At 39.1% G+C, this 13,734-nt stretch overlaps 1 protein-coding gene across 1 annotated transcript in view; it reads left to right on the forward strand.

Annotated features, from left to right (window-relative positions):
• Positions 1–13,734, forward strand: part of ADGRL4 (adhesion G protein-coupled receptor L4) — a gene marked incomplete at its 5' end in the record, with an annotated part of 101,004 nt that overhangs the window by 50,979 nt on the left and 36,291 nt on the right. The window contains 5 exons of the mRNA XM_081086057.1: positions 342–412; positions 1,222–1,401; positions 1,510–1,693; positions 4,572–4,688; positions 8,994–9,199. Coding sequence (XP_080942183.1) covers positions 342–412; positions 1,222–1,401; positions 1,510–1,693; positions 4,572–4,688; positions 8,994–9,199 — 758 coding nt within the window. The remainder of the gene's footprint in view (positions 1–341; positions 413–1,221; positions 1,402–1,509; positions 1,694–4,571; positions 4,689–8,993; positions 9,200–13,734) is intronic.

Below are 13,734 nucleotides of genomic sequence, written 5' to 3' on the forward strand. Positions count from 1 at the left end.
TTAAATATATATATATATATATATATATATATATATATATATACAAAATTTTCTTTATAGAAGATGTAGACCACATGTTTGATATAAATACATCATATTCCTTAGGGTGACTAAAATCTTCCATTTTCCATAAAATAGTGTGTATTTATGAATAAAAATAAATAATTTTTAAATTAATGAATAATGAAAAATAATTGAATTTTAATAAATGAAAATTGAAAATGACACGGGTTATGAATGTGTTTTTAATGTTTAAATAAGTAAGCAAAATTTTGTAATCAATATAATCATCTTAGGAAAAATATTTTAAAACTTACTATATGATCCATTTTCTTCTACAGAAAATGTGAATGCAGACTGCTATTTAGATAATGCCTGTATTGCTGCAAATGTTGATAAAATTTTAACAAAAGTAAGTAGACTAGTTGAATTAAAATTTTATTTTTATATTTTGATTTTAGTTAAAATGTTTTCAGTGTCACATTGTAAAAAGTGTAACAAGCAATTGATTTTCATGAAGAGTTGAAACTATTTACATATAGAGATCTAAGAATTTTGAATCACAGGTAGGATTAATTTGAAAATCACCAAAGTTTTGAAGAAGACTTTCACATATATAGCTTATGCCACTTTTCACAATTCAATATAGTCAAAAATTCTTTTCAATATGTAAAGAAAGTTGATAAATAAAATAGAAAAAAAAACATACTTTGATGTCAGGCCCATTCCCACATTCTAAGGAGTTTAAATGAATGAATCTAAATTTTGCTCTCTTTAGCAAATATTTCAAAAAGTAGGGCATCTATAAAATTTTTATCATGTGATTGAAAGTGTGAGTCTCAACAAGACTAATTAACAATCAGCTAAAGCAATTTTCATTTTGTCGCGTTGTAAAGAATTTTCTGTGGTTGATTACAATCTAATTCAAATTAAGTTTATAAGCATTATAACTTTAAAAAGATGATTTAAAAAATTACCAATTCAAACATGCTGTTCCTTTTTTGAAGTAATTTTTATGTTTTTTAAGTTATTTGGAAAGCTTTTCTAAATAATTTTGTGTTGAAGTGCTGCATGTTATAATTTGGGTTTAGTCTGGTAACTTATTAATATATAGGACAAGAAAACCAAGTACAGAATAAATTTAACATGTAACCTTTATTATTGAAAAGATCCAATAGTACTCTAATCTGGTTTCATTTTTTGGAACTTATTTTTGTTCAGATTAGAAACATAGGCCAACTTGTGTCTTTACTACAAGATGTCTCTAGGAATTCTGTGAAGCATCTTTCACCAATGGATATAGCTACATATATAGGAATATTAGCAGAATCATCACCATTCCTTGGTGACATGAATAGCACTAACTCAAACAAGGGCGGCCTTTCTAATTCAACTCTTGCTGTAAGTATGCTGAACTTTAACTCAATATTATTGAGCTTCAAAATTCCCCTTATATTTATGATTAATGAAAAAATCCAACATTTTTAAAAGATACACATTTTTCAACAGGAATTTGTGAAAACTGTGAATAATTTTGTTCAAAAGGATACATTTATAGTCTGGGACAAGTTACCTGCGACTCATAGAATAACTTATCTTACAAAGCTGATGCATGCTGTTGAACAAGCTACCTTACGGATTTCTCAAAACTTCCAAAAGACCACTCAGTTTGATACTAATTCAAGTGATGTAGGTAAGAAGCCAAGCTCAACTTCTAAGCAATGGTATTTTCCAAACAAGCCATTCTCAAAAGGAAGGAGAATATTTAAAACTAGAGGCCCAGTGCATGAATTCATGCACGGGTGGGGTCCTCGGCCTGGCTGGTGATCAGGGCCATTTGGGCCGTCTCACCCAGTCCAGATTCTGGCTGATAGGGGTCAGCCAGCAAGGGAGGGACTGTGGGAGGTTGGCCGGTTGGCCCCGATTGGGGCTGATGCGGGTCAGGGGCCACTGGCTGGGGAAGGACCACAGGAGGGCTCCAGGGCTTATCTGGCCCTTTCGCCCAATCCCAATCCACTGGACCCCAGCAGCAAGCTACTCTACCAATTGGAGCATCCACCCCCTGGTGGTCAGTGTGCGTCATAGTGACTGGTTGAGCGGTCAACCGAACCGTCGACCAATTGGTCAGACACTTAGCATATTACACTTATATTATATAGAATACTGTTGATTAAATAGGCATTATTTTTCATATCAATGTAGAAAGAAATAGTGATGCATAGTACAAGAGTGACATGAATAAAGAATCATTAAAAGAGGATGCATACATGAGCACTGCCTTATTCCTACAATATCCACCTTTTCCTATTCCTGAACTGTTGAGCATTTAAATGCACAAGGCATATTACTCCCTTGCCGTTCTGAGTTAGTCATCTCATGACTTGTTAGGATCTACCTTGAGCAATGATAGTAACAGAGAGATTCTCTGGATATAGTATTTTTAAATTTCTTTTTAGGAATCTTTGTCTTTTGATAACTTAAAGCAATCAATATAGTATATTAGAATGTTTCCTGCTTCATACAGTCTTATACTTAAAGCATTAGGAATCTTGGATCAAATTGAAGATGCTGATAATGTAGTTCAGAGGAAACAGAGTACATCTCTACCATATATTGTGGGTGACATCCTGCTATGCAACAGTAGATATGCAACAAAAATCATTATCTCATCAGGGTTCATCATTTACTCAAAATTACAGTAGCAAGCATTGTGACTAATATATAGGAGCGAACATTTCTATGATGATCCTGCATGAAAATGGTGAAATTACACCAGTTAAGAAAAGTATCCTACAAGAATTTAATTAGATCCTCTCCATATTGTATATTATAATACCATCCTCTAGGACATTATAATTCTTATACTTTGCTCTGGTAATTATGATATACTAGAGGCCCGATGCACAAAAATTTGTGTACTCAGGGGAAAGAGGGGGGATCCCTCAGCCCGGCCTGTTCCCTCTCACAGCCTGGGACCCCTCGGGAGATAACGACCTGCTGGCTTAGGCCCGTTCCTGGGTGGCAGAGGGCAGGCCCAATCCCTAGGTACAGCCCCTGGTTGGGCTCAGAGCAGGGCTGATTGGGGAGTTGGGGCGCCACCCCCTGTCATGCACAGAGCAGGGTGATCGAGAGGTTGCGATGCCACCCTCCGTCACACTCAGGGTAGGGCCGATTAGGGGGTGGGGGCACCGCCCCCTGTCACATTCAAGGCAGGGTCGATGGGGATGTTGCGGTGCCACCCCCTATCATGTACAGAGCAGGGCCGATCAGGGAATTCAGGAGCTCCCCCCAGTCACTCACAGAATAGGGCCGATAGGGGAGTTGGGGCACCACCCCCTGTCACACACAGAGCAGGGCCGATAGGGAGGTTATGTCTCTACCCCATCACACACAGAGCAGGGCCCGTGGGGAGGAGGGGGTGTTTGGGCACTGCACCCTGTCACCCACAGAGCAGGGCCAATCAGGGGGTTGGGGCACCTTCCCCTGTCACAAACAGAGCATGGCGGATGGGGAGGTTGTGGCCCCACCCGCTGTCACACACAGAGCCACAGGGCAATCAGGGGGTTTGGGCGCTGCCCCCATCATGCTGATCCCGGTGCCAGGAGGCCTCGTGGCTCCGCTGATCCTGGTGGTGGGAGGCATATTACCCTTTTACTATATCGAATAGAGGCCTGGTGCAAGGGTGGGGGCCGGCTGGTTTGCCCTGAATGGTGTCCTGGATCAGGGTGGGGGTCCCCACTGGGGTGCCTGGCCAGCCTGGAAGAGGGGATGATGGCTGTTTGCAGCTGGTCACACACCCTTCAGGGTGGGGGTCCCCACTGGGGTGCCTGGCCAGTCTGGGTGAGGGGCTGAGGGCTCTTTTCAGGCTGGCAGGTGACTGAAGCTCCCAACTGCTCCTTTTTTTCTTTTTTTTTTTTTTTTATTCTGGGCCAGCTTTAGCTCTGAGGCTTGGCTCCAGCTCTGAGGCCTCTGCTGCTGAAAGCAGGTATCTGGTTTGTTTGGGTTCTATAATCAAAACACTGTTTCAACTCCAGCTCTGAGATCCCAACTGGCTGAAAGCAGGTTTCTGGGGTTTTGTTTAGCTTCTATATTTGTAACAATGTTTCAAACTGCAAACTCAGAGGCCGGCACGGCAGGCGGGGAACGTTGGAGTCCTCCATCACTGAAGCAAGCAAGCCTCATGTTCACTTCAGGCTGCCTGGCTGCCGGCCGCCATCTTGGCTGGCAGTTAATCTGCATATCACCCTGATTAGCCAATGGGAATGGTAGCGGAGGTATGGCTAATTACCATGTTTCTCTTTTATTAGATAGGATAGCCTCCCTGTGTTCATACATGTTTTATCTTTTATTTTTTATTTAATAAAGGTATATATAAACTATGAGCATTATAGTAAATTAAAAAAATAACCTTGAATCAGATAAATTATAATGTTCAAACATGTTCAAAACAGGTTCATTCTATCTGTCATAAATAAGAAGTTGAAATAACAATGGCTGAAATTGTCTCTTAACTAAATAAATATTGATTAAACTAATTTTAGGAAATTTATGATTTCATGCTTTTGTTTCAGCTCTCAAAGCTTTTTTTTTTGATTCACATCATATGAAACATATTCATCCCAATATGAATGTGGACGGAGATTACATAAAGATATTTCCAAAGAGAAAAGCTTCAGATGATACAGACGGTAGGCCTTTGACAATCATATACACAATGTCAATGATTTGCAATAAATGCTTATCAAGGATTTTATTATATCACGTGTACATATAATATGTGTGGTTTTCTATAAGCATTTTATGTTTAAAAGCAGAATTTCCATATTTGTACTTGAAATTTTCATTTGGATATAAATACCTGGGAAGAATTTTAGCTGACAATATCTACACCATTCTTGTCTTACCTCCAACTTCTGTAACTGTCTGATATTGAGATGCTAATGAAAATATTTTTAAAATGTGGTTTTATTACTTGGTTTGCAGCAGTCGATAAATGTTATGATTTGCGTACAGTTTTTTAATTTTTCTTCAGTAATGCTTCATATTTCTCACTGTGAGACTCAATTTGTGATTGTGTAAGGAAGGCAAATAATGTTCAAAAAGACAGAAAGTTATTTAAACTTGGACTTTTTTTTGCACTTCTCATTGCTTAGTCTTCAATTGACCTAAAGGCACTATTTCTTAAGGAATGGAATCACAGAATGCTAGACTAGAAGGTAACAATAATTATCTAACCTAAATCCTTAATTACCACTACATTTAATAAATTTGTCTCTAGGCATATCAACAGATAGTACAGAACCAGCAGTAGAATGGAGGGAGTTGAATAATTCAGTCATGGCCAGCTTTTCCTTGCCCCTTAACCACAGACAATCTATCAGCTGCTATTTTAATTTAACCATTTATCTGCTCTCTAAGTGAAATGCACTTAGAAAAAAATATCTGCCAATAGCAGAACAGTTGTGGTTCTTCAAAATATATTACCTAGGGAAAACATGAACTATAATATTTTCTCAAGAATCTATGGGTGGTCATAAATACATATGAAAAATATATACAATAACACATTTGTTCTCTGTTATAACCATCCTACATAATAAAAGGGTCATATGTAAATTGACCCTAACAGCAGAACAACCAGTCGCAATGATGTGCACTGACCACCAGGGGGCAGATGCTCACCGCAGAAGCTGCCCTCTGGTGGACAGTGGGCTCCCACAGGGGGAGCTCTGCTCAGCCACAAGCCAGGCTGACAGCTGCATGCAGCAGTGGTGGCGGGAGCCTCTCCCACCTCTCCTGCCACCTCCGCAGCACTAAGGATGTCCAACTGATGGCTTAGGCACGCTCCTTGCGGGTGTAAGCAGTCAGTCGGACATCCTTCGAGGGCTCCCAGGCTGCCAGAGGGATGTATGACTGCCAGTTGACAGGTGAACATACCCTGAGGGCTCCCAGACTGCAAGAAAGTGCAGGCCGGGCTGAGGGCCACTCCCCGCCCCTCCCCCACAGAGTGCATGAATCTCAGGTTATAAAAATACATCTTATATTTTTGGTGCTACATTGGATTTTGGACCATGTCCTACTACAACTACTCACTGTTGCATGAACTGGTTTATTAACTGGTCTAGGTCAAGTTGACCTAAAAGGTTTTCAGATCCCACTTCCGGCCCTAGTCTGTCCATCAAAAAACCTGGGTTAGTTGCCACCTCTTTGAGTTATTATAATTTCACTACCCCAATCATGTTTTACTAACATTATTTCTTTTTTGATATCCATTTTCTAGGCTAGCAGTTCAAGAAAATATGTAATGTGTCTGAATTTCAGCAAGGTTATCAATGCCTCTTATGATACTTTTAGGTTAATATAAAAAATATCAATAGCAATATACTTTGGCAGCTTCAAGCTCACATAACCATATCCAAAGATTATTATTTAATAGTACTAGAGGCCCGGTGCACAAAATTCATGCACTGGGACGGGGCTGTCCCTCAGCCCAGCCTGCATCCTCTCCAATCTGGGACCCCTCGGACATCCCTCTCACAATCCGGGACTGCTGGATCCCAACCGCTTGCCTGTCTGCCTGCCTGATTGCCCCAAACCACTCTGCCTGCCAGCCTAATCACCCCCTAACCGCTCCCCTGCCAGCCTGATCAACGTCTAACTGCTCCTTTGTCGGCCCAATTGCACCCAATTGCCGTCCCCTGCAGGCCCAGTTGCACCCAACTGCCCTCCTCTGCAGGCCTGGTCCCCGCCCAACTGCCCTCCCCTGCTGGCCTGGTCACCCCAAACTGCCCTCCCTGAAGGCCTGGTTATCCCCATCTGCTCTCCTCTGCTGGCCATCTTGTGCCCACATGAGGGAGGTCAATTTGTGTGAGGGTGTGATGGTCAATTTGCATATTACCTCTTTATTATATAGGATGATATTGTGATGTGGAGAGTCCAAGCTTTGTATAATATCCTTTTTTTCATGATTTATCAACATTTGTATTTATAATTTTGATTAATTTATGCTTGTAAATTATTTGCCAGTGTCACAAATTTGAAGGAGCTAATGAATATGGTAGAGTTTTTTCTATGGTAATTTGTACAAATATCTAATATAAACATATAATGTCTCTAGTTAATAAGTATAATAGTAATCATCCTTTATAATAAAGAGGTATTATACAAATTGACCATCACACCCTCACACAAGATGGCCACACCCATGTGGTCAAAATGGTTGCCCCCATGTGGTCACAAGATGGCCACCAAAAGATGGCTGACAGGGGAGGGCAGCTGTGGGCGATCAGGCCAGCAGGGGAGGGCAGTTGGGGGCGACCAGGCCAGCAGGGGAGGGCAGTTAGGGGCAACCAGGCTGGCAGGGGAGGGCAGTTGGGGGTAACTGGGCCTGCAGGGGAGGGCAGTTGGGGGTGACCAGGCCTGCAGGGAAGGGCAGTTTGGGGGACCAGGCCTGTAGGGGAGGGAAGTTGGGGGAGATTGGGCCAGCAGAGGAGCAGTTAGGTGTCTACCAGGTTTGGCGGGGGAGTGGTTAGGGGGTGATTAGGCTGGCAGGAAGAAGCAATTAGGGGCAATCAGGCAGGCAAGTGGTTGGGAGCCAGCAGTCCCAGATTGTGAGAGGGATGTCCAAGGGGTCCCAGATTGGAGAGGGTGCAGGCTCTGCTGAGGGACACCCTCCTCCCCAGTGCACGAATTTTGTGCACTAGGCCTCTAGTAATAAATAGTATCTTAAACTTTACAGAAGACTCTCACATGTATTACTTCATTTGGTCTCCACTTTATCTTAATAAATAGCTAGTATATTACTGCAATCATTTTAAAAAGAGAAAGCTAAAGTTCTAAGCAGTTAGTTACTTTATCAAGTAGGAGCAATGACTGAAAGTGGAATTTCTGATTCTAAGAGTAAAGTCTGACTATAAAGTCCTATATGTATCTTTTATATTTCTGTACAACAAATAGAGATATAATATGATCTGAGTTGAAACAAGAAGTTTGAAATATACTAGATCTAGATGTTGAGTTGTTCATACATTTAAAATCAGTGATAATAAACTGCTACAAAAACCCAGGCAATTTGAGCTCCAATAATAGAGGTGTAGTGTCTAGGCCAGTGATGGCGAACCTTTTGAGCTCGGTGTGCCAGCATTTTGAAAAACTCTAACTTAACTCTGGTGCCGTGTCACATATAGAAATTTTTTTATATTTGCAACCATAGAAAACAAAGATTTATATTTTTTGATATTTATTTTATATATTTAAATGCCATTTAACAAAGAAAAATCAACCAAAAAAAAAATGAGTTCGGATGTCACCTCTGACACGCATGTCATAGGTTCGCCATCATTGGTCTAGGCTAAGGGGAAAATAGTCACATGATAGTCTGTACTGATCAGGTTACATGTCTAGTATTGGGTTATGTGTTGGTGCACTGTATTTGAGGGGTATCATAGGGTGCTGGTCAATGACACCTTGAAAAACAATAAATGTCCAATCCTAAGACTACATAGCTATATGTCATTAATATAAATAGAAAAAAAATTTAGTAAGCATGAAGTTGACCTCTTACAACTCTTTCAATTATAAACTTTCTTAATACTATACATCTTTGATAATTCTCTCCCAGTCACTTTCTAACTCACATATTTACACAGCAACGTAATTACTCAAATATTTATCTTTTGGGTGAATATCCTTCACACTTTGGTTCTTAGGACTGGGATGTAAATTTACTTATGACTATTTTTCTCTTAAATATAGTTTGTGTGAAAGAGATGTTATAGTCTGTAATCAGTTTCAGAGACACAGAGGTGAGATATGTATTAATATGGTTTGGTAATACCAGCATGAACTTACAATGACTCACATTTCAGTATCTGGGTGATTTTTGTATGACTCCCAGGGTAAAAAAAAAAAATGTTCAATTATGTTTATTTTAACAGCTTAAAAATGTTTTTGTTTTATAAATATTTCACCAAATACACTCATTTGATTTATAGGCAATGTTGCAGTTGCATTTTTATATTATAAGAGTATTGGTCCCTTGTTTTCATCGTCTGACAACTTCTTATTGGAACCTCAAAGTTATGATCATTCTGAAGAGGAGAAAAGAGTCATCTCATCAATAATTTCTGTCTCAATTAGCTCAAACCCACCCACATTGTATGAACTTGAAAAAATAACATTTACATTAAGTCATATAAAGGTAAGTTGTGACTGGTGACTACTGATTGTGATTGTGAAACATTCAAATAAGTGGACATCTGTATTGTGTCACTTTAATTATATATAAGTTGTTGAGTATAAAAATACAAATTCAAAATTAAAAGTGTAAAGTGGTTACAACTAATATTCTATATATTTTTATACTTCCAATGTTCTTTAAACTGCCTAATAAAAACTCAAAAAACTAACATATTTGATTCTCCAAATTTAAGCTATACAGTGGGGCCTTGACTTACGAGTGTCCCGACTAACAAGTTTTTTGAGATACCAGCTGTCTTTCGGCTGATTTTTTGCATTGAGTTGATAGAGTAATTTGAGTTAACGAGCTCCTTAACGAGCTCGGTCTCAGGACAAATTAAACTCGTAATTCAAGGCCCCACTGTATTTTAGTTTTAGTTTTAAGGACATATATCATTCATTATGGAAGTCTCAGTACCTTTAAGGAATGAATTATAAAAATGTATCAGTGTCAAAAAGATAAATATTACTTATTTAATGAAGGCAATGTTTGGTTAGTAATTATCATCTATACTAATAAAAGGGTAATATGCTAATTAGACTGAACATATTCCAGACGACCTTCCAGACATCTTTTCAGACAAAGCCATGGTGGCAGGGCTGAGGCAGAGGTGGTTAGAGGCAATCAAGCAGGCAGGGGAGAGCAGTTAGGAGGATCAGGCCAGCAGAGGAGAACAGTTAGGGGGATCAGGCTGCCAGGGGAGAGCAGTTAGGGCAGGGGTGGGCAAACTTTTTGACTTGAGGGCCACAATGGGTTCTTAAACTGGACCGGAGGGCCGGAACAAAAGCATGGATGGAGTGTTTGTGTGAACTAATATGAATTCAAAGTAAACATCATTACATAAAAGGGTACGGTTTTTTTTTTTTTGTTTTTTTTTTTTAGTTTTATTCATTTCAAACAGGCCGTTTGCCCACGGCTGAGTTAGGGGGATCAGGCCAGCAGTCAGGTGAGTGGTTAGGAACCAGCAGTCCTGAGGGGTCCCGGATTGGAGAGGGTGCAGGCCTGGCTGAGGGACCCCCCCACTCCCATGCATAAATTTTGTGCACAGAGCTTCTGGTTTAAAGTAATGTTTGTGCAGATTTGGTATTGATTAGAACAAAATCACAACGAAGTTTATGATATTTCAGAAAGAAATTAGCTGAGACCATTTTACTCTGTTATTGTTATTCTAAATCTTTTTTCAAATTCATATGTAATTGAAACAATACAATAAAAAAAAAACATGATTAGAAATAGTCAAGTACTTAGTTTTTTTTATATACCTAAAAATGAATGGGGAAACACAAAGTCATAGATTGTTTGCTGCCTTTTTACAGTTTCTTGGGCTTTCAGTAGAATTTTAGCCCTGGAACATGATTAAAGGACCACTAATGCTCCATTTGGAGAACCTTGAAGTTGGTCAATTACATTGACATGTTTATGGGAGAGGGAAAGGACTAAAAGAACATATATGCTTGCCCACAATACAAATGTGTCACTATAAATAAAGACATCTAATGTGGAGAGAAACTAAGTCTAGGAAAGTGCAAGAAAATAGCTCACACCTACACATCGGTAGGCATTATGTTGAGGGAAATAGAAGGTGTGAAATGTTGTATGAACAGAAACGAAACAGATATTTTCAGATGCTAAATGCAAACGACACTTTTGACACCAGAAACCAAACTCTGCTCTTTTACATAGCCTGATGGTGTTTCTACAGTTTTGTTGGAGGAATGTTTTGGCAGGTGAAAAGATGCCCGGGACAACCTAATTCAATCTCTTTGACACAGCAACAAAACAAATCACACAAAAATTTTTCATTATAATTAATGGAAAAATTTTATTGTTCTAATCTGCCACTCTGATCAAAACATTTTCCCAAAGTAATTATCATAATGAAATTTCATCACTTTTCTCTGACAACACACCTACTTATGCGTGGTTCCTTGTCTCTAATAATAAAACTTTGATCCTATTTTTTTTTCTGAGAAAGTACAAGTTATACATAACACCTTTAGTTTCCTGATTCCCTGAAAATTTACTCGCAACTTTACCAATTAGTATATACTTCTCCATTGCCCCAGAGAAATATTAGTAATAGTTGTCATAAAAATATTATCCTTATTCTAAGTTACTTTTTAAATAACTCAGTTGATTCTTACAATAGTCCTGTGAGATATGTACTATTATCTCCATCTTGTGAATAAGAAACGAAACTCTGAGAAATTAAATAACTTGCCCGTGGTCACTCAATAACCATTTTGTAGAAATAAGTTTTATTCCCATTGTCCTTCTCCATAATCCGTGTTTTCAGCACTTGCAATACTCTTCTGCCCAGTGCTGTTCTCTGAAACCCTTCCCTACCAGCCTCTCAAGAAATTATACTTCATTCATGATTTATTCTTCCCTGGATATCTCCAATTTGGTGCCAGTGTCTCCACTAACAAATAGGCTCAAGTTTCTGGCTTCCTACCCAAAAGGGACCACACTCTCAGTGTCTCTGCATCTCCTTCATCCAAACTCAGTAACACCTCTTATTTTAAGTTTCTAAAATAGGTATTATCAATTGACTTTGATCTACAGAAAATTTGGATTTTGTTTTCCTGCACACAGCTTCCCCTGTGATACACATATTCCTACAACTATCCATACTCCCATGCTTAGATCAAATTTTAGGTCAAATCACTGTTTAATGTGCATATTTTCATAATTTAGTGTATATTGTTCACAATCGAATCATGAGCATGAAACGTATTTCAGGCGTTAGTACATTCCTCTAATTTAGCTGGCTTAGATTTCTATTTAACCACTAATAAGTTGTACCCAAACTTTCTGACAATACTCTATATCTCCTTGCAAAATGTTTAAACACGTAAGATTACCTACCAGCTAATTTGATATCCTAGAGACATCCTTCCTCAGCCTCTGTAAACTTGACCTTATCTGGACAGTTTGCTCTTTGCCCTGGACATGGCTTTCACCATCATCCTGAACATGCAACTCACCTGTCTCCTGTATCAGATTCAGTGTTTCCCTGGGCCAGTGTTCCCTCTTCCTTAGTTTATTTAAACATATAATGAATATTCTTCAGTAGCTCTTGAGAAAAGAATATTGAGGTATATTATCTTTACACTTTGATAAATTCCACGACAGAGTTATAAATTGTAAATAATTTTTTTCCAGATTTTTCTAGACCTTGCTCAGTTGTCTTCTAGCTCTTAAAGTTAACCTGGAGAAGTTGATTACAATTCATAATGTGCAGTCTTTTGTGTATGATCACTTTTTTTTCTATCTATAAACTTTTGAGATCTTATTTTTATTCTGAGAGTTCTGATCTAAGATGAACCTCGGTGTAAGACTTTCTCCATGAATTGCATTAGGCCTAAATGAGCCTGTGTAGTCAGTTCTATGGAACTTTCTAGTATTACATCTTTGGTAATTTCTTCCTTTCCAGTGTCTGTTCTCTTCTCTAGCTGCTCCTATTATTGGATTCTTAGACTTCCCAGCCAAGCCTCTAAGGTGTTTGTTTGTTTTTAAATTTTATTTTCCTTTGTTTTTTCTGCTAACATTTTCTATTTCAATGTTATTTCACTAAAAACATTATTGCTTTTACCCTGTTTTCACTTACTGGGTTCAGTATCTCTCAGATACTATTTCTATTTTTTAAAATAACGTTTTCTGCTCCCTATATTGTGTTGCTCCTGATTTCCCTTGTTTGGCTTGTTTGCCTTTGTGTCCTGCCTTTCATGCCAGAGCTCATCCTCAGGGGTGTGGTGCTTCATGACTAGCCACTGGAGCTAGTACAGGCATTGAGAGATTGAAGAGCGCATGCTGAGGTGGCTGAGGCAGTGGTGTGCTTCAGGAGAGAGTTATCAGGCACGTTTCTACCTTTCCTGAACGTCACTACCTAATAGTCATTTCTCTTGGGTCTGTGAGTTTCACAAAAGGACTCCTTTCAGTCTCATGCCTATGGACAGAAGCTTCTGCAAGAATTAGGAGAAGGAACAGAACATGGTGAGCGAAGGTGGGAGGTCAGTGTGTAGACAGTCTCTTAACCCATTTTTAAGTGACACTCACCCTCAGCTGACTCTGGTTTCCCAGTTTTAGAGTCCCTCTGTTTTTTCTGGCTTATCTATTTTCCAACAAGCGTGGGGTTGATCATTTTCCTGTATGTTTGGGGAGGGAGGATGGCTGGATATAAAGTCAATTTTCTTCACATAGCTTGACCTCTTTGAAGAAATGTTTTGTCATGTCCTTAATTTTAGCTCAATTACTGTCTCTTCAAACTCAGTCCACTTAAATCGTCCTTTTCACCAGGGCTCAAGCTGTTGACCCAAGTGTTGGGTTTAGCTTATATCTCATTAAAGCAATACAGTGGGGCCTTGACTTACAAGTGTCCCGACTAATGAGTTTTTTGAGATACCAGTTGTCTCTCAGCCGATTTTTTGCATTGAGTTGACAGAGTAATTTGAGTTAACGAGCTCCTTAACGAGCTCGGTCTCGGAACGAATTAA

This window comes from Myotis nattereri (genome assembly GCF_964212035.1).
Source record: "Myotis nattereri genome assembly, chromosome: 3".
Classification (NCBI taxonomy): Eukaryota; Metazoa; Chordata; class Mammalia; order Chiroptera; family Vespertilionidae; genus Myotis; species Myotis nattereri.